This window comes from Strix aluco, chromosome 4 (assembly GCF_031877795.1).
Source record: "Strix aluco isolate bStrAlu1 chromosome 4, bStrAlu1.hap1, whole genome shotgun sequence".
NCBI classification, from domain to species: Eukaryota; Metazoa; Chordata; class Aves; order Strigiformes; family Strigidae; genus Strix; species Strix aluco.
In genome coordinates this window covers 18973277-18998608 of record NC_133934.1, presented here as the reverse complement: position 1 = coordinate 18998608, position 25332 = coordinate 18973277, and the positions used below count along the sequence as shown (strand labels likewise).

Here is a 25332-nt window from a genome sequence, read left to right as displayed (position 1 = left end):
AACTTTTTCTGTTTGTCTCTGATCCTCCCACCCCCACCCTTCTGCTTTTGTAACTACTTACCCTTCTGGTTGCAATGAGCCTATGGCTACAGAGCCACTGCCTGAACAGCAGCACTGGGAGGCAAAACATCGTTATCTGAAGTAAATTGGCAAAACACAGAGAGGCAATTGAGGGTCAGAGATCTAGATTTAGGTTTTGAAAGTGGCATTTGGTAAGATTAATAAGTCTAGTTGGTTTTGGATCTGGTGTTGTATCTATACAACAAATACCTGCTTGGCTCAGCTGCTGCAGTACAAAGCCTATCAACACCGTTCGGGCAAAAGTCTTCAGGGTGATTGTTATGCTGATATCAATGTGTCAGCTTCTGTGTCAGGGTACAAAGGGGCCCTTTCAGGGTGAGATTTATCCGATGTTTCTCCTTCTTCCAAATCATAATGAGATCATGTTAGAGATGTTTCACCAAAGTCCTTATCTTTTCCATCCTTGGAGGGACTGTTTGGACATCCTTGGAGAGTCAAGATAGGAGTAATTTGTGAACTGAGTATCACTGGACTTGTTCCAGATAATTTATGTAGTCCTTAAATACTGTCGAATGAATTTTCAGATTTCTGATTTCCCTTGTAGTTAATTTTTCTGTAAGCCTAGAAAAAACACTGTACATTTCAAGTATAAAATTTCCCAATATAATACATTACTGTAGCCACACTAAAAAAATGCTTCTATCTGATAAAATGTTGACTAATGGTTTGCTGATAATTTTGCTGAGTAATTTTACTACATAGCCACTGATGTCTTCCCATGGGAGGCCAATATAGGCTAAATACACATCAATGTGCACTGATTAAACACCAAATACATGTGTTTTTTCTGAATAAAACTAAATGTTTAGTCCAAAAATACTAATTATACTTCTTAATGGGAGAAATTAATTTGATGTTGCACCCCATGTGAATTGCATAATTATAATTTAGCTCAGTTTTCTGCAAATATGAAAGTCATAAGAAGGCCTAAGTTTCAATTGCATACATCAGAACAAACATTAGATATAGCAAATTTAAATCAACCTTAGGTATGCAGAATTAGGGAGTGCATAAAGTTAAAAGTTAATTTTCATATATCTTAAAATCATTAAAGACTGAAGAAACATAAGCTTCAGAACCTATTGTCTTAAGTCTTTAACCCACACCTTTCTGTCCTGGTTCCTGTTTGTAATGGCAAATTATAAAGGTCCACTTATTAAACAAAGCTTCTCATCTCATCCCTTAGAAAAGCTCTGCCACATACACAGACAACTTTCCAAGGCTGTTCAATAGTACAAATTTTCACTGAAATTAAGGGCTGTCTCAAGCATCACCACACTTTAGAGTATCAAGAAGAGTGAAAAAGTTTTTCCTGTTAAGGTGAGCTCACAAACCTCAGACTGTGGCCGCTGAACTTTGTTAAATTGTCTTCCCCTACAAAGAATTTGGTTCCTTTATCTGTTACTGCCCTTCAGGTGGGCTGCTATTAGCTCATCTCTTAGTGATGGCCTAGACTAAACAAGACCAGCTCTCACAGTCTGTCTTTGTTGGCCATGTGCTCTCATGCCTAGTAGTCTTCGTGGCCTTCTTCAGTTCCTCCACATCCATGGGAGGGCTCCAAGACTGTCCAGAGTAGGGGGAAAGAATAACTCCATCAGCCTGCTGGCCTTGGCCCAGGAAGTGGTTTGTCTTATTTGCAGTAAGAATTCTTTGTTGGCTCATACTCAGCATGACATCCACTGTGACCCCACGTCCTTTTTGGCAGCCAGACACTTCACAGCTGGTACTGGGGCAAAGGATGATTTCTTTCCAGACACAGAACATTGCTGTTCTTGTTGAGCTTCATGAGGTGCCTGTTGGACCAGATTTTGTATTAATTTTGCCTAGATTAAGTTATTAAATCAAGGCCATTTGTTAAATTCTCATGCTGTTTTGATCAAAGCCCTATTATACTCAAATGAAAAATTAGGAACTGGACTGGGCTATGAAAAGCCACCATGGGTTTAGGTTATGGAATTTTTGGTAGAATTAGCTTTAAAGTATATGCATGCTATCTCAAAATTACTTATGTGTTCTTCCATTAGGTTTTGTGTTTATGGACAATTTAAATTTTCAGTTAGAATAGAAGTACATGCAAAAAGAGAAAATATCACTTAGAGATTATTAAGTCAACGGACATGAACATATATCTAAAATGAAGCAGAATGAAAACTGACAGCAGATAAAACATGGGATGGAGAACCTGTCATGCAAAACCCTATAATTAAAATACATTTTAAATTGCCAAAGCTCCTAATACAGCTTTATTTATCATACAAAATTGTTTGTTATGCAGACAAAAGTCTGAGCTTTGAGTTTGTTTCCTCTTCATTCTCTTTCCTACATTTCACTATTTCTCATTTTTTGTGTCTTTTTGGGTTTGCCTCTTGTCTAAAAAGGGTGTTGATTAGGTAGTAAAGAAGAATCCACCTATTGCAGTATTCTTAGAAATACTGAAGACAAGACAGCTTAGACAGCATGAAGCTTGTAAATAATTTACAGGTTTTGGAGTGGTTCAGAACACAATGTGCTGAAAGCGTAATTTCCCAGCAGTAATATTGCAAGCAAGAGAGATCATCAAAAGGCAGAATCGTATTTATTATTCTCTGTCTCTTCTTTCTGTTGGTTTATACTATTTTCTCTTTAAAGGAGAGAGCACTGGACTCAGGAAAAACAGTTCAAGATGAACTTTTCCTACTTTTTATTCTCCAGAAGGAAAATATAATACATCATTAATGCAATTTTAAAAGACTGTTGAACAGAAATTTTCTGTAACAAAATAAATTATATACAGCTGGAGGAAAAAAAGAATATAGGAAATGGTTTAAATAAGCCTTGCATTTTTCTTTCAAACTATTTAATTATTTTCCTCTCTTTTATAAGAGTTTAATGAAAGGTTAGAAAGATTTTTTAAATTATAGTTGGTACAATGGAAGGAGTCAGCAATAACCTGGCATAAAGCCATGGGACATACTTAACAATTACAGTATTAAATCTCTTTCACTGAACTAGAGAAATCTCCTAATAAACACAATAAAGCCAGATTTATGAGTCAAGAGAAGAGCAGTCTTAGAGGTAAATGATGTTGGCTACATATGTATTTAGATGAAAATTATTTAAGAACAGAAGTGTTCACTGTCTTGTAGAGTCTCAGAGGAAAGATCCAAGCTAAAGAAAGAAAAGTTTGAACTGATGTTTCTGATAAGAGTAGTTGGCCAGCATCATAGATTTCTAATTAATGTCCTTAAGATACCGTTAATACAGACCTCTAAGGATGGAAGAGGTAAGGTGTTACTGGTAATATTGTGGTAAAGAGCAAAGGAAAATACAGAGGGTCAACCTGGTTAAACTCAAGAGGTCATTCCTGGCTCTACTAATATGTAATTCTGTGAAAGTAGATTGCCTTTTCAAGCAAAGTTTCTTTCAAACAGTATGGTGAAACTGGAGTTCATTAAGTGATAGAAAAAGGTACTACTTTTAAATGAGGAGATCATGTATTTCTCTAAAAACAGGCTGCTAACTTATTTTGAACTAACAAAGAATAAACTAGACAAATTTTTCCAGAGTGCCTTTAATTCTCCTCTAACATCACAATATTTAAATGCAGTCAGGAGATGGGAGTCTTACTCTTCACAGCTTTTGTCTAAGGACTGACACAGTTCGAGTTGATGGAATTTCCTGTAAAAAAGGGGAGAGCACTCTTGGCAAAATGAGCATAGTTTGAATGTCTTTTTCATCCAAGGAAAGGGTAGAAAAATTGCTTTGCATGTTAATAAGCCATAATTAGATTAACTTAAATGCACATTTTGTCATTCATTATTTATTAAGCTTCTCAGAAAAAATTAAAAAAGCAAACTCTGAGTTGTACAAATTCAAATATACAGGTTTTCTTTTTAGTTCACCCAAAATGTGCCTAGCTTTTTCTTTGAAAAGAAATTACATGCAGAACAGAAAGAAACCATGGCTTCTCTTTTTAAATTCTAAAATACTGCATTGCCCTTTCACGCTGCTACCAATCTCAGGGAGAAGGCTGCATTACTCTTTCTTGGGGAGGTCTGGGAATGATGTAGAGTATATACTAATGTATGCTTGGAAGAGGAACTTCCAAATGCCTTTGCTACATTTTCTACATTGAATAACTATAATGTTATATCAATGAGTATCTGAACACTTCACTGATGTTTTCTTTATTGTGCTTCAAATACAAATAAAAATACTGCTCTTTTGCATGCACTTGTACAACTCCAGAAGGCTTCACATAAAAAGACAAGCACCATAGTAAACCTGATAGGGCCCACAGAGACACTAGGCCATCTGACTACAGTCTTTTTAGGAAGCTGGTAAAGCAGAGAGAGATGTTTTACAATGCCCTCACACCCAAATACATATACAGGCAGGGAGATGCCACCTCAATTAACGGATTGCTCCTTACCTGATGAAGGGTAGAGATGCTAGATCCATTTCACTGTTCCTCTCATTCCCCAAAGGCTTTGGTTTGAAAGGCAGTGTGGCCCAGCAGTCAGTATATATCTGATCTTACAGAGAGCTGTGCTCTAATTCTCCCTCCATCGGTGACAGCCTCTGTGTCCAGGAACAAATAATTTCGTACTTTTGTCCTCATGACCACTGTTTGTCTGTCTGTTCTGATTAAACAGAATTTTTTCTTACTACGTGTTTGTACATGCTTAGTTATGGTGAAGAGCTGAAAATAATCTGATCTGATTGTTTTTCAGGTGATGCATTCATCTCTCAATTAGCAAGATTACACTATTTGTTTCTTAGCAGAAGCTGTCAGAACTATGAATATCTCAGATCTCAGTCTTCCTTATTTGATCTAATAAAAATATCATTTTCTCTCACAGGAAAAGCTGTTATTACACTGGTAAAAGATGTTACACTGTCCTTTATCTTCATTTAAAGCTATTTCCTTTCCCCAGTTTCAGACTAGGAGCACATAAGTTTGAGCTATCAGTCCAAATAGCATAGGAGTAGACAAAAATAGATGTATGAACCTTAACATTTAGTTTGTCTTTTCTTACTTAACTTTGTTTCTAGAAATATTTCCCTTTTAAAGAGCTTGCCAGGCTTTTTTCACCCTCTGTGTTAAAGAAGGAATTAAGGCATAAAGGAATTAAGTGCATTGCCCAAAGTCATCTGCTTAATGTGGCAAATTCAGGACTAGATGTCAACTGACTGGTATTTGATGTTTATGTGTGACTTAGTGAAAAATATGGTATTCCTTCTGCTTTTCCTACCTCTTTACATAAGTCATTTTTGTAAAGTCACTGCTCTAATCCTCTTTTTTCTTCTCCTTCACTTCATTTCATTTTTTCATAATCACTCTGCTCTGACACTTTCTGCTTATTCTTTCTTACATATTTCAGTTTATGAAAAAGATGTAAAGAGGCAGAAGGATCTGCAGGGTTTGAATAAGGACTTCTGTTGCAGGGTCTTTTGAATTCATTGAATATAGCTTTTAGGTAGAACATGACTGCACATTCTAGCAGTAATATCTAACTGCAAATGCAGTTTACATTCCTGCTTGGTTTCCACACCATGCAAATGCTGCTTGCAGATGCAGGAGCGACCACGCATGGCCCACAGCAACACCGATAGCTCCACACACTGCAGCAGAGTGGTCGCTGCTCATGTCTGTCACTCAGGTATCAAGACTGAAATTGAGATATATGGCACAGAAGAAATTTTGTCCCATAGGAACTCTCCAGGAAGATGCTTCAAAGTGCTAAACATTTCATTTAGCATTAATGTTTTGTTGAAAGAGCAAAATCAGACAAGTCAAACTCTCGGAGTCACATTGTACAGTCTCATGAACATATGATTTGACTGGACCATGTTGGATGGTATTCATTTCTTCTCTTTCACTTTTTTTTCAGGAATGCCCCAGTGGTGTTGTCAATGAAGAAACCTTCAAAGATATTTACTCTCAGTTCTTTCCACAGGGAGGTGAGTACTTGACAGATGTAATTAGTACTACAGTGAACAGCAAGTTATGTTTGTTACTTCCTAAGTCTGACAAAAGAGCCTGCTGTTCAAATTAACAAGATTGCTGTCTCAAGCTCTATCTGAACTCATGGGGTACTTCCTTAATGGCTGGACACATTTTAGAGTATATATGTCTGAATGAAATGCAATGATATCTACAAATCAGTCTTCTATTATGAAGTTAGGGCCTGTGTTTGGGTACCTTTGAAAACCATGTTTCTCCGAGGAGGTTATTTCTTTTTAAATTTTCTACAAAATCTTTCCCATTCTCTTTTATTCCATAGAACCCTTCACAGTAGGAACAAAAACTGTAGAAGGCACTACAGGTACACTCTAATATTGATGGCAGAACCCCTTTGACTTCTGTGAGGTTTCTCTACTTAAATGAGGTCTTTTTTTGCTAACCTTAATTTCAATTAATTAATTTCCAGGGGTTTCATTAATTTCTTTATCTTCATTATCTTTTAGTGCAATGAAGGTAACACAAAAATGTATAACAGTTTTTTGCCTTGAACTGTGGATTTGCTTTTAATTTGAATTGTTTTACTCTCTGTTCTTCCTCTTGCTTTTACCATTCAATCCTCCATATTCTCCTACAACTCTTCAATCCTGCCTCTTCATCTTCTCCCACAGCTCCTGAGATTTGCATGTTTCCCTGGGACTGTTCATAGCTCTTTCTTTTCACTTGTATTTAAAAACCCCCCACACTTAATTGGTAGGAACAAAATGTCTCCCAATTAGTTTTATTTTGCATAAAGACCTAGAAGATAAAGAGCAGCATTCAGGGTGGATTACCATCACTGAAATCCTTAACAAGTAGGCACACTCAATAGGGAAGAACAAAAGGCTAAAAGGGTTGACCTGCCTAGTGATTTTTTCTATATCTAAGCTTTTAAACCAGACTAACAATTACAGTTTCAGATATTATATTTTTTAATTACCCTGGCTGGTGAAAATAATTCTCTGCATGTGATTTATTACACCTTTACTACACTTAATAATAAAAAAATTATCTTTCCATTTTTACACTCGGAATTGTTTATGGGCAAAGAGAAAGCACACAGTTTCTAAAAGTAAAGCTAAAATATATTTCACAGAATCATCTAGGTTGGAAAGGACCTTGAAGATCATCTAGTCCAACCGTTAACCTAGCACTGACAGATCCCAACTACACCATATCCCTAAGTGCTATGTCAATCCGCCTCTTGAACACCTCCAGGGATGGGGACTCCACCACCTCCCTGGGCAGCCCATTCCAACGCCTAACAACCTGTTCTGTAAATAAATGCTTCCTAATATCCAGTCTAAACCTTCCCTGATGCAACTTGAGGCCATTCCCTCTTGTCCTATCGCTTATTACTTGGTTAAAGAGACTCATCCCCAGCTCTCTGCAACCTCCTTTCAGGTAGTTGTAGAGGGCGATGAGGTCTCCCCTCAGCCTCCTCTTCTCCAGACTAAACAACCCCAGTTCCCTCAGCCGCTCCTCGTACGACATGTGCTCCAGACCCTTCACCAGCTTCGTTGCCCTTCTTTGGACACGCTCGAGCAATTCAATGCCCTTTTTGTAGTGAGGGGCCCAAAACTGAACACAGTAATCGAGGTGCGGCCTCACTAGTGCCGAGTACAGGGGTAAGATCACTTCCCTGTCCCTGCTGGCCACGCTATTTCTGATACAGGCCAGGATACCATTGGCCTTCTTGGCCACCTGGGCACACTGCTGGCTCATGTTCAGCCGGCTGTCAATCAACACCCCCAGGTCCCTCTCTGACTGGCAGCTCTCCAGCCACTCCTCCCCAAGCCTGTAGCGCTGCTGGGGATTGTTGTGGCCCAAGTGCAGCACCCGGCATTTGGCCTTATTGAAACTCCCACAGCTGGCCTTAGCCCATCGCTCCAGCCTGTCCAGGTCTCTCTGCAGAGCCTCCCTACCCTCGAGCAGATCAACACTCCCACCCAACTTGATGTCATCTGCAAACTTACTGAGGGTGCACTCGATCCCCTTGTCTAGGTCATCAATAAAGATGTTAAACAGGAGTGGTCCCAAAAGTGAGCCCTGTGGGACACCACTCATGACCGGCCACCAACTGGATTTAACTCCGTTCACCACAATTCTTTGGGCCCGGCCATCCAGCCAGTTTTTTACCCAGCGAAGCGTGTGATCATCCAAGCCTCAAGCAGCCAGTTTTGCCAGGAGAATGCCGTGGGAAACGGTGTCAAAGGCCTTACTGAAGTCAAGGCAGACAATATCCACAGCCTTTCCCTCATCGAATAAGCAGGTCGCCCTGTTGTAGAAGGAGATCAGGTTTGTCAAGCAGGACCTGCCTTTCATAAACCCATGCTGACTGGGCCTGACCATCTGGTTGTCCCGCATGTGTTGTGTGATGGTACTCTGGAGGAGCTGCTCCATCATCATATTGAGAGAATAAATGTAATCTTAAAAGACTAATCTTTATTAGTCCAGACCTAATTGTTAGAGAAAAGAAAGAATATTAATGTAGTTAAAAACTGATACATACCCTTCTGCTTCTCCTCTGGGCTTTTAGTGCAGTGGCATCATTTGGAGGAAGAGGTGGGAACTGAAGTGGACTGTTGGCATCTGGAGTCCTTCCCTGAGAGGAACAGGATGTTCATGTTGGTGCTTTCTTCTTCCTCGCTCTAGGATTCACCTGCGGTCATTTCTACATGTTTGCTAACATGTTTTTACGCCTTTTTTTCCCCTCCATTGATTTGCATCTCCACATTACACCCAAATCTATTATAGGTGGTGACTTTTACATGTGTTAGATACTATTTCTTTGTTCTCTTTGCTACCCCTAAAACCAGTTTTGTCCAGCTCTAACACCTGCATTTCTTTAACTGACCATGGGTGAGTTCTTTATAGATGTGAGGTCTCCAGTGCCAGCCTGCACCCCATCCCCTCTCATCCCACGCCTGCTCTCCTCTGCGCTGCATCTTGTCTCTCTGCTGCTCAAGGCCTCTGCTGGGTATGAGGCAAAAAGTTCTTCTCTCCGCTGTATCATCATGTTAGAGTTATAAATACCTACTTCTACATAGAATAACTTCTTGTTTCTGCTACCTGTATAAAGCTATAGTTGCACTACAAAAGTAAAACCAATGAGCCTTAGAAACCTGATAACTCTGAGAGACTGCTGGTACAGCTAAACCATGGGAAACAAATCTGCAAGCTGATGAGCCTCCGTCCTGGGGCAAGCTACCTATAAAACTTGCAGCTTCATAGTAACAATGGCAATAGTGCATTACTGGGGCACATCATTACACTATTTGCTGCAATTTCAGCAACGCCATTACTCTATCTGCAGCAAGTGAGCTACAATTTTATGAAAAAAAATATGCTTTTTCTTCATTTAACTTTAGTAAAATACAGTAAAAATTTAGATTTTTAGCAGGGCAGAAAAGTATCAAACCCAGATAAGTCACTCATCAGTAACAGATGTTGTTGTGTACTAGTAACAGAACTTTTAGCTTTCTTAATAAAGCTGTTTAGGAGATTTCAGTGAAGAGCACCAAGAAGAGACCATCAGAATCTATCCCCTTCCTCTCACCATCCTCCATAGCCTCTACACAATGGCGCGCAGCCTTAACAATACATAAAGACAGCACAAACAAATGTGAAAGCCTCATGTAGTTTTCCTCAAAACTTCAGGAAAAATAATCAGTGGAAAGAGCAGAAGAGCTGAATCTCCTTGGAGGAGTAACAGCTCACATCAGTAATCCTTTAATTTCTGTGGGGCCACTGAGACTTGAACTCTTTTGTGTAGGTTTTGTGCTGTTTTATAGGTGCCTCTGTTGACTTTTGCCATTTTCTGAGAGGTACAGGAGCCAAAGTCTATTCTTTGTTCTTCACATTAGCCAAGGTATCTTCAAAGCCCAATTAATTATCTGTATTTGCATATCCTTGCATACTAATAACAGGGTGAGATCATCATATTTAAGTGTCTAGTTAAGCAGCCAGACTGGACACTTAAATCTTTGAATGTATTGCCAAAATATTGTGGGCAGCTGAGGCTTTTAATTTTCAGCTGTGCTTAAAATATTGGTTTTATGTATGTCTGAATATTGGAAAGGAAAAAAAAAGTTTTAAAAGCTGTCCCCAAATTAAAACGTGTGTTGTATATGTAGATCTCTGCCCCAATTTTCTATGTAATGCAAAACCAGATATAACATGATGTATCATTATAACAATTCATATCTCAGCAAACAAAATGATGTTGTGTAAGATTTTAAGCTTCAGGGTGACCAAGCAATCATGAAAAAGTCCTGTTCCAATGTCATCCAGTAAGTCACTTCATCAAGCGACTTTCAAGACTATCCAGGACAAGGTACAAGAGGAGTAGAAAGAGGACAAGGGAGCCACAAGATTAACAAAGGAGATGACACTGGGTTGCAGTAAAAGCAATGTATTTTAAAAGGCAGAAGTAGGTTTGTAAAAAGCTTCCATACCAGAAAGGCACTCCAGTAACTTCTTTTTAGCAAACCACTCCATACAGGTGAATCAATGGGCCCCCTGCATTGATGCAATGGATTGTCTGAAATAGAACTTGGACTTGTTTGTCACCTGGCCCATTGTAGATAAGAATCCACACACTGAGTAATTATTACACTCCTTGTCAGTTATGAACAAAATATATTGTGTTCATGGTTTGATAAGGCATACTCTTGGATGTATAATGACTAACATTTTTTGTGTCTGATGTTTAATATGCTTAAATGGTGTATTTCAAAGGAATTCTTATTTAATAGCTGTTCCTGTCTCAACCTGTCAAAACATCAATTTAGCCTACTAGTTATGATATCAGATCCCTGAAAACATATTTTATTTAAAAAGCTAAGCTTTTGCCTAACATGATTAATGTTCAAGAATTAGGGTGGTGGGGCAGAGGGGAATCACATTAAATGGCTGTAATTAAAAGACTAGTGTACCTCATCCTGCTGTGGTTTTGAAGGCAAAATTTCACACCAGAATTGCCTGAACAAACAACCCTGAAAAAGACCTCTGAATTTTTTTTTTCAGAAAAAGGTACTAGAAGGAAAAGATTCAGCTAGAGATTTTTTTTTCATATACCATCATACAAAAAGAGTAATATACTGTATCATGTATGGGCAACAAATAATAAAAAACCCCTTTGTGTTAACCTTTGTGTTTTCTGCAAATATACAGAAAATAATTAGAAATATTTCACTTGTTTTTAAGAAATAAATGCCAAGAGAATAGAAAGCTATTTAAAATTCAGTTTACAGTAATTATGCCTCTCTAATATGTTTTTTCCCTGAAGATGGTTTGCATAGTATATTCTATTGCACAACAGAAGTCTCAGTAGATTATAGAAAATATGACTATTAAAATCCTAAATATAAACTGAAGTCAACAAATTTACATTTTTCAGTTAAAGTGGGAATTTATCTGCTAGGCCGTGCTTAAGCAATTACACTGATGACTGGCTACATGGATGAATGAATCTCTCAATAGTGTTTGGGTTTTTTCATTCTCTGAAAATGCATTAACAGACACGGGGTTTAAAGGTTGCAGAGTTTTTTCTTGTTAAAATTATTTCACTTCATATGAAATTAACATATTGAAGTAAGACCAGAGACTTTACTTGCTAATATGAGGTCTGAATCTGTGAAGTACACAGTTTTGAGTTTTGGTATACTTGGTTCCTTGGGGTCAAGGTGGCATTTCAGGTGGGAGACCCAGGACTATCACTCAGTTTAATTCAAAGCAATATTTTGGGCTGTGACAAATAAAGGTTTCCAGGATTGATATGCAAGGTAAAATGGTTTAGTGCCAAGAAATCAGAAAAAGATATCTCAGCACTGATGAGGTTTTTCTGTGACAGGGAGGTTTTGTCCTGCAAGGGGGACACAGATTTCACAACACTTCTCACTTTACTAAAAGATTGTGAGGTTAATGTTAATTAACCTAAAATTAATGTAAATACATGAAGTAGGAGGAGCAAAGCAATGAATATTAAAAGTAAACAATACCTCAACCTACATTAATTTGCATGGTTTTGAGGGAGGCAAAAGACCCTGAGGAAAGCTGACTTCCCATAACCCCAGCAGCTTGTACCTCACATCAAGAGGGCAGTCTCTGGAGAAGTTCTCTCTTCACAATATATTACTCCTGGAGAAGGTTGTGCCTCTTGGAAGTCATTCAATGGAAATGGAAGGATGGATCTTTACAAAAACTTAGAGGCTTGACAGATTTACATTCATGCTGTCCTGTGTTTCTAAAATGAGTCGATATGCACTGGTTAGTAATTTTGAAAAGTATACAAATAATTAGTGAAGGGATCACTTGTTTAAGGTCATCTTTCAGAGTCTTATTGACTACTTCAGTTAGTCACAGCCAGTTTTTACAAGGTTTTTAAGCACCTAGCCCTCACAGGAATTAAGCAGCAGATTAGCTTTAAGAATCTGCTTCTCAGCACAGGATTTTATCTTACCTGTGGGTGAGCCTACGACCCAAGTGCAGCAGCAGCTTTCTGACAAGCTCAGCTTCAACCTGGGTAACAGGCCTGTCTCCAGAGTTAAAATGATATGCCAGATGTACAGATGGTAGTGTCTGCTTCCCTCATTTAAAGTGAACAAATAAACGCATTTTTCTTTTTTAACATGCGAGATAGATCCCCTATCACTGTCATTTAACTGGTAAGTAGTGTTCCCATTAACACAGGTTGTTTCAGAGTACAGTGACATGACTTCTTTGCTATTCATTCAGATATCAGTGATTAGCAGAAATGGGAATGAAAATGAATAAAGATCTTCTAGACCAGAATTTTAGATTTTCTGTTCCTACTAGTGTAGCTACCCACATACTTGCACTTACAATTTATCCCTCCTCCCCTGCCAAGAAAAAAGTTTAAACTGAATTGAAAATTTAGTCTTGCTATGAAATTTTGGTATCAATATATATCTTGGCATCAATCTTTTTTCATGGAATGAAATTAAATGAAATGAGATGTGGTTGCTATGAATAATTTTTACTGTTTTAAATTGTAGATTCCACAACTTATGCACATTTTCTGTTTAACGCATTTGACACTGATCACAATGGATCTGTAAGTTTTGAGGTAAGTAATACTGTTACTTCTTTATCTGCTATTGCATATTTTGCCATTCCTTGTAATTAAGTCCAGTTTGGTGGCTTTTATTATATGCCTCACATTATGAAAAAAATTAGCTTATGTGACTCAAGTATCAAGTTCTTCCCAAGTATTAACAAAAGTCATGTTATAATTGTATATCTCAAAATGGTAACTCAGACTGTGCTGCTATGTAATATTTTTATAAATCTGTTAATTTAAAAGGTAACCCAATTTATATGCAAGTTACATAAAATAATCCTTATATTCCTCCCTGCCTCTGCAAGGTGAGAAGGACTCTGAACTACAACTAATGTTATGGGGATGAGTCAGCCAAAATAGGATTGCTCACACACTCTATTAGTTTCCAGGAGAAGGCTCTACAAAAAAAAGGCTTTAAAGCAAATGTATTTAAAAGCACAAGAGTTTGAAATTCATTCTTTTCCATTTAACTGTCCATCTGTTTTCAAAATTCTGCCTTTCCTTGCTAAGGCTGATGTCATTACCTACAGAGGCTGATGTCATCAATGCAATAACATGGTAAAAAAGCTAACTCACTACAACAGTTTAGATGAAAACAGGGTTTACAAAATACTGTGAAGGAGACATTATTTGAAGGTATAGAATTAAAAAAAAATAAATAGTTCATTTGCAAAAGGATATATTTGCTTTGTCATGTTTTGCTTAGTTTTATTTATAATGGACAAATTATATCCTTTCAACTTGAGATTGGATTGCGATAAATACACCCACTTTAAATTTGTTTATGTGTCCTATACATGTTTTTTATGATTTACTTGAGTGAATGGTCTTGTGAGGTGTGACAGAAATTTTTTTGAAAGCATTTTTGGTTTTGTTATTGATGGAATGAGAAACCTCACCAAGCAGGTGCACTGTGATCAGGAATCTATACCTCAACTGGGACTATAACCAGATCTTTTTGTGGGGGATTATTTGCATCTATTTAAAAAAACCCATGAACGTCAACTACCTTTTTCTGGGCAGCTGAAATCAATGGGCTCCATCTAGCTCTGAAGCTAGAACCAGGAATGGAGGTTTTATTCACATCTTCTGTACATAGGCTGATTGTACAAGGGATCCTTCTGGTCAAATCAGCAACAGCAGAGGCACTGAGAGAAAACATTTTTAGCATCGGTATTTGAGAAGTATTTCTGCTGTTATCATTAAGAATAATGAGAACAAAAAAAGCTTTTGTATCTTCCCAGGACAGTTTGTTGACATTTGTATCTCAGACAGAAAGCCTTAAGAAATGCAGTATCCCTTTTTAAGGGATTTGAATATCTCAAAGTGCAGGTCTGTGTACAAAAAAGGCTTTGGAATAAAATAAATCAGGAAAAGAAAAGAAGCAGTGGGTTTTTTTTTTTTTTTTTCATTGCCAAACCAGACATTTCCAGCTTACTTTTGTTCCATTTCGACTCAGAGTCATCCAGACGTTGATATTATTTGCACTAATTGTGGATCCAGCATAACTCTAGTGCCGTCAAAAGACTCTTGCTTCTGTGTCCTTGTACCATGTAGCAGCATTATACTTACAAACTGTATGAGAGCCTTTATAAAAGCCTCCTCCTTATGTTAAAAATGTTTAGGTTTTTTTCTAATCATGTGAAAGCAGCTGCAAAATGTGAAAGTGGATATTCTGAAATGTGAAAAATACAATCATGTCATTTTTTCCTGCTGCTTTTTATTGTAGGTACAGCTGTGCCATATTCTTTCTATACCGATCTGTACTCTAGTTTTCTAATTTCCATTAGAAAGAAAAAAAAAAAAAAAACAAGCAGCACAAAAGGTAGAGAAAAAGGAAGTGATTTAAAAATTTGGAGAATAAATAATCATTCATCCCAATTTACTTTCTATATCAAAGTATAGGAGTAAATACAATTTAATATTATACCTATGATGCAAAACACTCTTCAGCTCTCTTCTATGTAAAAAGGGTATGAAAATCTGAAATGGTACTAAAAGAATGTTAGGTCAGAATTACATTTTTTGCATTGCACTCTCCCTTCTCTCATAAAGCAGTGGTAACTGGAGTTGTAGGGAAGAAGAAAGAGGGAATTTGTTCTAGCTTTTTTGCTCTTTTTTCCTCAAACTTTCAACCATCAACAACGAAGTGTTAGGCTTTAGCACAACTTAAACGCACACCTTCATTAGAGGAGATTGCTTGGTGAGATTGTTATGTCCTTAGAGTTTTGTCATCCCGTAATCTGTATACTCTCTGATAAAAGTCAGGCTCTCCAACTGAACCATTTTATGTAGCATAAAAAAAATCCCTCATGAAACTAGCTGCTTGAACCGACCTCTACTTATCCCATGATTGTATCAATTCTGAGACTAATCTGATTAGTTATGCCAACTAGTTTTTCTTCAACATGAGGGACAAACAGAGTTTCAGACAACCTAGTGACCTAGCTATTGAAGGGCATATTAATGAACTGAAGTTCTTTTTTCCATCAGGGAGAGATAGATGTGAAAGCAAGGTTTCCTTTTGCTGCATGAATAGTGTAACTGAACCAAAATGAAGATGTGAGCCTCAAGGCTATTTACAGAGTCAGGAAAATTGAGGCTAATTAACTTCAGACATATAGTCAAAGATAAAGCACATTGCACATATCCAAATCGGTCTCCTTAGTTTGTTGTAGATGCATATTGAGGTTATTCTAAGTGTGATTTTGATGAGAGAAAAGTCACTCAGTAATCCCACTAATTCTCAGTGCCTTAAAGTACAAAGCTGTGCCCAAATGCAATGGAAATGTTTAAAGATTTTTGTCATTTTTAATAAGAAACAAACTTGTATTTGTTTGTCAAAAATATGATTAATAATTCTTAGCAAAGTTGTTGGTGATTTTCTGATTGCTTTATTACTTGTTACCTGATAAATTTGCACTAATTAATAAATTAACAGGCATGTTAACTCAGTTAACTCAGATCTTAAGATCATACACAACTTTGGTATTTCACTCATAATAACAGTGATAAACGGTCATTGTCTCCAAGGCAGTAATATGAGGGTAGCAGTTTAATAAATGTATCCAAATGTGATTCTCTGTGTTCAACACAAAAATCCATGTTCATGTTGTGTTGGAAAGGAGCTAATTTTTCTCAGGACAGTGTTGAGCTCATAAGTATTTTAATACCAGCTGCTGTAAAGTAGTTACAAAGAAATATAATTCCTCTTAGTAGCAGCTCCTCCTCAGTGGTCTTTTCTTACGCACACCAGGACTTCACCACCTCTGTGACTAACATTCATCACTTGATTCATTTCCAAAATCCTAAGGGCTAAATCCCAAAATGGATTTAGGTGTCTGTCTATCTACTTCTTTTGGCCTTGAACATGACATAAAGGAACACATGATCAGGTGGAATAATTTTAAGCTTTCCTATGGATTTGAGTCAGCACACTATTAAACTTGTTAATTAATTTATTAATGATCTAGTTCTCCCCAAAGATTTACTGAGGGATAAAGCAATCAGAAGGCCATCAACAACTTTCGTAAGAGATAATTAACCACTGCTGAAAAAAACCCAAAATACGAGTTAATCCCAGATCACAACCAGAGGCTCAATAGAGCTATAGTGCAGAACTGAAATGTGAGCAGGCTGTGATACTGATGCACAGAGGCTCCAGTACAGATGCAGCAACACTCCATTTTGCAACCCTTCAGTGAGACATCCCTCTATCTTGCCGAATCAAAAAAGTTAGGAACAGGAGAGTTTGGCATGTAATGGAGGTCTTCACAGGTAATAGCACTCTCAGCAGGCAGCTAGCACATTAGGAAGCTGTGGAAGGGAGTAAAGGCAAGTATCAAAGCACAGACTTCTGTGTTTCTAACTTCTCTGTGACAGACTGAAGAGAGACCTGACCTAGAGTTGTGTCTCAGTCCAGTCTAAAACTCCAGAGTTTTAGATTCCTTTGTGACCCTAGATCAGATGCACCTCTCCTCACTAGGTGCCTAGCTGAGTGGCACTGTCCCTTTCAGTGGACAGTGTTGTCATCCTTAGGGGATTTAAGTGTCCAAGCAGTACTGTGAATCTTACTTCAAGAATAAATATGCTCTAAAAGCAGAATTCCTCTCTCTCCAGAAATCAGATGTCTAAACCAGGGAGGAAAACACATCTGGGTACTCTAATACTGTAATGGGGACTTGAGTTCATGCTTCGTGCTAAATGGTGTGCCTGATTGACGCGTCACTGAGTTGTCAGTAACAAGCATATGGACAGACACTTTCTGAGCTTAGTGCTGAGCTAAGCTGAGCACTGTTGCTTTACTATGTCATTCTGTACAGGATTACAAGCTTAACAGCTAGCATAGCTACACTGCTCCTGACACACACATCACCTTCCACCATGCAGAGCATTTATCTCTTTGAGAATCTAGCCTAAAATACCCTGTGGATTTAGCCTATGTCCACTGAATTGAATATTCTATTTCTATATTATTGCTATATTCTTCAACTGCGTGAAAGTAAGTCTGTAGAAAAACTATGCCATCCTAAGTGGTCCTTATTCAATTCATCACAAATTCCTCTTAAGAGAAATCCTTTCTGTTGTTCCTGAGATGGCCTCCTGCAGAACACTCAAACAAAGGCAATGCACCTGAACTGAACTATGTATGATCCCCAAACATGTTGATGCAATATGGAAGGAGATGACCCGCCCTTGCAAAGTTTAGAGCACACATCTGGAAGATTTTTGAGTTGTCTCAGCTTTTATAAGGACATTCAGTGCCATGCAAAACAGCATAAAGTCAATTCTTCTTTATGCATAGCTTTTAAAACCAATGATAGAAGGGCAGCCTTGCAAATGGGGATATAAATGATGCCAGGAAGTCAACTAACATATGGGTGGTGCATCACAGAAAGGAAGAAAGAGAAATAATTGGAAAAGATAAATAGATATGGTTTAGATAGAATAAATACAAAAATGTTGCTGGTGCCAAATTAAAAATAAATTCAGAGTTCTGAAATATAATACTCTTAAGAAAATTAAGTTATTGGAGACCTTTGTAAAAGACTTCAGGAAAATCTACATCAAGAAAGTAAAATAGTGCAGAAAAGATTTGAAGACATGGTACTGAATTAAAAGGGTTAATTGCTAATGCTGTAATGTGGAGAAATCTGTTCTGAATTTCTTGAACATTTTAATACTTAATAGTACATTGTTAAAGATCTGTTTGGAGATTTAACCCTGTGACCCTCAATTAGTCATTAAGATTTAGACAAGACATGCTGAGCAAAACTCTTTCAAGATTCATGTATCTGTTTACCCCAAAGGGCACATATACCAATAAGACACAAACTTATGACAAAGAAAACCCAGAGCATACCACTTGAATTGTTAAAAAGACTGAAGCTGCCAAAGGAGCTGTCTGTGCCTACTTAGACCATCTGAGGCCATGAGATCTGTGTATGCTTCACTGTATCAGGCATATTTGTTTGTGTGGTACACCAGACCTTTGTAATTTATGTCTAACCTTAGTGCAGTCTTTTCCATTGTTGCTGTTTTAACGAAATGCATAAACTTTGCTGGTGCTGATAAGAAATTTTTCAGCTTTTATTGTCTCTAATGTTACTCTAAGACTTCCTGTATGTCTTTGCCAATGATGTAGAAATGCACATTTAAATATAAGCTCTTGCCGTATTGTGTTCAACCTATTATGGAGACAATTTCACAGATTTATGGGTTTATAAGCTTATCAAGTAGAAGAAGATGGAGGAGACAGGAAAAAAGAAGCCACTGTTTAAAAAAAGTTAACATGCTAAGAAATACTGAAGAAGTACTGAAGACAGGTGATGACACATCCCAGTTGATATTTTCTCCAATCTGGAAGATGCTCTCTAAATGTAAATGAGGTTCGTGCTGTCAAAAGAGTATTAATTATGAAACAAAAAACCTATAACCAAATACTCTACATATAAATAATCTCAAAAGTCTTCTGATTTATTTCTGTGGAATAGCTCTACAGCATAGAGCACTGGTGGGTCACAAAAGCATGGTGGTACATGGACATGTAATAAATATTATTCCCTATCATATATCCAGTAAAAGGTTTAAGTATTGAGGTGTACTGTAGCATACACAAAGTTTCAAATGTTGACTGCAGCAGATTGATCTAAGATGTCTGGGAACCACATTCATTCCACTTCCAACAAGGTATAGATTTAACAAGCATTTAATGTTCCTTAGTAGATAGTTCTTCCAAAATTGGTTTCCTGTGCTTAGATTAATCTAACTCCCACTTAAGCTTTTTTTTTGGATCATTAAACCACGAGGATTGCTTTTCCCTGGTATTAAGTTCAACAGGAACTGCTTATGTGAGGCATTTCAGAGGATAAATCCACTAATTATGGCTTATTTTATAGAAAATTACTCAATTTATTAATAATGAGTGTAGCAAACAGTGCCTAGATTGTTAATTATTTAAAAAAAAAAAAAACCAGCAATCCTTAACACTTACTGTGAGGCAAAAAAAATAGAAACACATTTTTCCAGACTTCTATGCATTATTCTGGAATTCTGAGTGTTTGTGAAAAACCACTCAATTCCAAACTGACCAAGATCTTTTGTCTATTTAGGATTTTGTTATGGGTCTCTCAATTCTACTCCGAGGGACAGTACAGGAGAAACTGAACTGGGCTTTCAATTTGTATGATATAAATAAGGATGGATATATAACTAAAGAGGTAAGGTCTACTTTTTACACTAATCACTGAAACTAAAGTTGTATGTGTTAAGTTCTGCTTTCAGAGAAGAATGGCTTCATTGTCAAATTAGACATGTTAACAAATAATTATATATTATTAAACGAGACATGCTAAAAATAATTTTCTCATTTTAAAGGCATATATAAAACTTGAAAAAGGAAAAACTCCACAGAAATTGTAAAAGGTCAGAATTCTTCAGATACAGAAATGTTTGGCTTCAACCTATGCCTGTGTATTTGCACATACAGTCACTAGAATAGTTTGGTAGGATATTTGGACAAAAAAGAATTAAGTATGTGGGCCATAATTGTTACTTATTTTATGAATCTACCTCTAGAAATTTTTACTTGTAACAGAATCTATATAAAAAGATTCCTACATCTTTTATTCTGCAATGATTCAAACACATACTGAAATTACAGTGGGACCAACTGAATGCTTTCATAAAAAGATATGTTTTTTTCAAAACTGGGTCTTTATGTAAATATATATATATTACACTTATAATTTTACACTTTTAGAAAAACACTTCATAATTATTATAAAAGGGTGATCTATAGAATAATTTCTCAGCATATTGGCAAATGACTTGTTTTTATAATTATTCTTATAGTTTTCACAGGCCACTCTATTAACAAAATTCAAAGCTTTTAATATAAAAGGAGGACTCTTTGCATATATGCTGGTGTGTGCATGGGTGTTTCTATTTTCTGTAGAGAAAACTCAGTTATACAAAGCTGATGTGCTTTGACCATTCACTTGCTGTTACAGAACTTCTTTTCCTGTTTAGTTTTATTCACAAGACCTCAGGAGATTCTTCCCACAATCCATAAACTTGCAAATACTCTAAATCATTTAAAATCAAACTCATACATCAGCATCTATTTAACAAGTTTATCTATGAAAGCTGAACTAAAATCCTAGAATTTCTAGGAACATAGTAGTTCCTTCCCAAAGCTATTCAGTCATAAAACAACAGGCACAATCTCAAAACTTTATTCTAAAACGTAAATCCTAAAAATCATTTATATGTTCTGACTTAAAGCAGTGTCTACAACACACTGTACACTACACACGCATTTTTTTTTCTCTTAAGGAAATGCTTGATATCATGAAAGCAATATATGATATGATGGGGAAATGCACCTATCCTATTCTCAAGGAGGATGCGCCTAGACAACATGTGGAAACATTTTTCCAGGTGGGTCAGGTAACATAGGAGCCAAAAAGACTGCTCTGTTAGCAGGTATGGAAAGATTTTCATTGTAACAGTTTTGCATATCCTACCAATTTTGTAATCCTTTTTCTTTGTGGTTCCACCCCAAGTTTCTCAGTTCTACTCATTACACCTTGCTTTTTCAACAGTAAGCTCCTTAAGCTTATTCTAGTATATCGCTTGCTACATCTTTACAGCATTTTGGCCTGTTTGTTCCTAGGCCAACATATAACTGAAGCGAATAATAGAAATTCCTTGTTTTACACAGGATTTCAGGAAGATAATAAACATACATTCTTATTCTTTCTGAACAGAAAATGGACAAGAACAAAGATGGAGTAGTTACCATAGATGAATTCATCGAGAGCTGCCAGAAAGTAAGTACCCAATAAGTACTGAATCTGTTGGCTAATGCTATCATAGCGCTACACAGATTTCTGGAGCGACACTGATGGTAATCCTAATACCAGAGACAGTATTTTCCCAAGGTAGAGTATGTATGTACACCATTACACAAAACCACTAAACAATGTAAATAAATTTGTGACCTGAATCTGTAAACGAGATGTTATATACAAGCTGTCATTGCTTATTAGACAACTGTGTCCACATCCCTTCTCTCTTGAACAGTGTTTTGTTTGTACTTGATAGGGGAAAAGTTTCTTCACAATCAGAACTGTGCTGGGGAACACATTCCTGTTAGAATTGGCATATAGTCACAGCAATAATAATAATATTGCTTGAAAATTTATCATCTATAATAGTGTTTCCTCAAAAAGCGAGTCATGACCTGCTGGAGGCCTTAAAAAGGGAGAGTGTAAGAAGCTTGCAAAGTGTTGGATGGCAGGAGTTAACAGCAGGCAACTTTCCTCAAGGCAAAAGAGTGACAACTGATTGCGATTGTGATTATCAGTTCCACGTGTTTATGCTACCCAGGTGGCTGTGACTCTCTGTTTGATTTTAATCCACCAGCTCTTCTAACTGTGGCTGTTCTGTATATCCTTAGCAATGGGTATTGGGTGGTGTCTTCCCTGTCAGCAGCGCTCTATTGCATTGACCGTGGTTCTAGCTTGTCAGTCTTGTTCAATAGGAATGAAAGGCATTTGCTCTGCTAAAGGTGAGTGATCATCAGAAACAGAGACAGATTAATTTCCCAGCTGAGTTCTGCAGAGTTCTGGAAGTTAAATGACAGATTAATCTGGATTTGACAGCAATTAAGGTGATGGGCTGAATGATTCATTTACGAAGAAAATTAGTACCTTCAGAAGGAATTGCCTGCTTTCCTTTTCCAACATGTGATTCACAGTTTCTCCTGTCTGTTAGATGATTTCTTATTTACCTCTTCTGAGTATTCAGACTACATGTGAGAGAGATGCTCTCTAAACTGCTGCATGACAGAGACACCGTTCTCATGGTGCGACTTACCTCACCTTCACTTGCTTTTAACATCAAACGTGGCAGTGTTTTTTGATACAAAAAGTATCTTGCTGCCTAAATTCTTGTCTTTCTACCTACTAAGACCTGTGCTTCTATTAAGACCTGAGCTGCAAAGTGTGTAATTCATGTTTATATCAAGATTTGGTTTCAGAAACGAGGTATGGGGTTAGGATTCAATCCAAGACCTTCAAGAAACTTGATTCAGGAGTTACCGTGGCTTCAGCCTGTTCAGCATTACATTTTTCACAAAGGACAGTAGTGGCTGCTTCCTTTTAAAATAGCTGTAGGAAAACCTTTTTTTAGTATCCTAATAGGACTGATGTAAAAAGGTAAGGTTCCTTTCTTTCCTCATCATGCAGTGAGTCACATCACTCCAGGAGCGAGGTGTCTCATCTTTCATGAGCATTTAACAATGCCAAAAGCAAAATTAAATGATCCTGTGATCCTTCCTGTAGTAAATTTACCTGTGTTTTAGACCTGTCACGCAATATTTTTATGTTTTCTGTATGTTCTGGTGTTATGGGAATAACAGTAGTTATCATTATTGCCCTTCATTCAGTATCTCTTTTCCAAGCTGTAAAGTACTCAATCTATTCAATTTTTCCTCCTAGGGAAACTTTAATCACCCTTGGCCCTCTCTCTAGACCACTGCTAGTTCTACTATTACCTTATGCTTACCAAAATCAGGACAGGGGCACAGCACACCTGCTGCTCCATAGGCTTTGACAGCTATGACCCTCTGTGACATCTATGAACCCTCCTTTGGCATTAAGGCTGATGTTTGAGCACATCTACTCAAAACCTTCACTGCCAGTTTTCCTAAAAAAATGACTGTACCTCAGATCTTGGAATGGGAATGCCCATTGATGAATATGGCAGCTGGAGCTGCATCTGGTGCATGTGAAAATATGCTAAAAGGCATACAGAGGGTATGATTGCCAGTTCTAGCTCAAGCTGTGAGACTAGAGCCAAAACAGTGCCAGGAGGCAAGCGCTGTAAGAAACCCTCAACCAAACTCTAAAGCTCAGATCCCATCCAGTCTGAACCTTAAAATGGACTAGAAGCTTGTTCTGCCAGGGAAAGGCTGCAAGAGCATTCTATTTGAATGATATCTCAGGCACGAGTTGCCAGTCTCTGAGAACTGCCATTCCTCTATTTTGAGTTGGAAGCCAAATTAGTGGGTCTTAGAAGTACATCCGTTTTACTGGTGTTTTGTGAGAACTAAGGAAAGCGTGGCATGCTTACTTTAAGACTGAGAAGGAACACAACAGAGCGTATTTGTATACAGAGGCTCCACTTCAGGTTCCTGGGATAGGTTCCTGAGGGTTTTTTTGTATCATCAAGAGCCTCTGGTGTGTTCTTAAACACTCATTATACACACGTGTGCCTTTTTTAAAATCACCTCCTTGTGCTGAGTACTGGTTTGGCACACCTATCAATGTGGTAGCATTGTACAGCCTGAGGTATACAGTAAGTTCAAGATTCTTTATTCACAGTCCCAATGCAAAGAATGGCTGTCCATTCACACAGTGTTAAGCAGTTATGAGAGGAATTACAGAGTCTTCAGACTTTAAGTGTGGTCTTCTCTGGTCGCTGGGTGTAAGGACCTATCTTTGCCCATGATTAAGAGAGGACAGCAAAGGTGCTTCCCCTCATCCTCCCTCTATCTTGGATAGGGAATGTGTATGACCTGATTTCCCTGCCCTCCCTACCCCACATCCCACCCAGACTCCAGGAGTTTCCCTGCTCCCACAGGAGGAATGTACCATCCTGCCCTAGGTATGCTGGACTGAGTCCCAGAAAGCGGCTGCTGTCTGTCCTGCTTTGTGTAAGTCACCAAATAGCAGAGATAGGTCTTGGGAAATCGTAGCACAGCTAACTCAAGGGCTAGGTACCACCCAGTTCCTCACCTGCCTCCTTTCACTGCTTGATGCTGGTGGAAAATGGTCTGACTCAGGCATATCTACAGCAACACCATGAAGCACAGGACTAAGGCATGTATGGTGAGGTGAGGTGAACGTCAGGGTGAATGACTTAAAGGTCCTTCTGATAATGATAAAAAGGCTTCTGGGATAGATACTTTCTGCAGGAGTAAGTAACCCACTCCATACACAATGCTGATGGTCTGGGTTAGCCTGAAAACAACAAAGGAGCCATCTCAAACCAGTAAGAAAACCTTCAAAGTTGGCTTGAAGTTAGGTCAGCTCTGGCAAAGCTTGTTCATTCATGTTTTGTGCTTCATATGGACTATGCTTCATATGCACTAACACCTCCTAATGCCTTGAGTTAGGAATCATTAAACAGAGTTAGGAATCTATTACAAAAAATTGTTTAGAAAAATGCACTGAAAAAAGGGACAAAGGAGAAAGATACACTTGCCAAAGGATTCTAATGCAAGCATCTGCTTTTTTTTTTTTTTCTTTTTTGAAGATGGAAAAAAAAGCTACTAAAAGTCACCATGTTCCAAATATTATGACAAGCCTGTATTTTCTTGTGAAGACTCTTCCCATTTGACTGACTAAAGGAGGGGCATTGGAAATCTTATGTATAGAAACAGCAAACTTCAGAAATATGGAGCTGATTTTAGAAAGCTACTAGTTTCATTAGCGATGATACATATATTATAAAATTGGTAGGAAGTGTCAAAACACTTTCTAAATTAAGAGCATGTTGTTTGCTTTGCACATTTGCTGAGCTTAGTTGCCAATGTATATACAAAAACATTTGTAAATAATTACATGACAAATGATTCCAGTTAAACCAGACTTTAACCTTACATTAATCAGATAGT

General features: G+C 37.6%; 1 protein-coding gene across 13 annotated transcripts in view; it reads left to right on the top strand.

Annotated features, from left to right (window-relative positions):
* The window catches only part of KCNIP4 (potassium voltage-gated channel interacting protein 4), a 441759-nt gene that overhangs the window by 413406 nt on the left and 3021 nt on the right, over positions 1 to 25332 (top strand). For all 13 annotated transcript variants that reach the window (XM_074822241.1, XM_074822243.1, XM_074822244.1 and 10 more), the window contains 5 exons: positions 5955 to 6024; positions 13084 to 13154; positions 19760 to 19867; positions 20985 to 21089; positions 21419 to 21481. In XM_074822241.1, coding sequence (XP_074678342.1) covers positions 5955 to 6024; positions 13084 to 13154; positions 19760 to 19867; positions 20985 to 21089; positions 21419 to 21481 — 417 coding nt within the window. The remainder of the gene's footprint in view (positions 1 to 5954; positions 6025 to 13083; positions 13155 to 19759; positions 19868 to 20984; positions 21090 to 21418; positions 21482 to 25332) is intronic.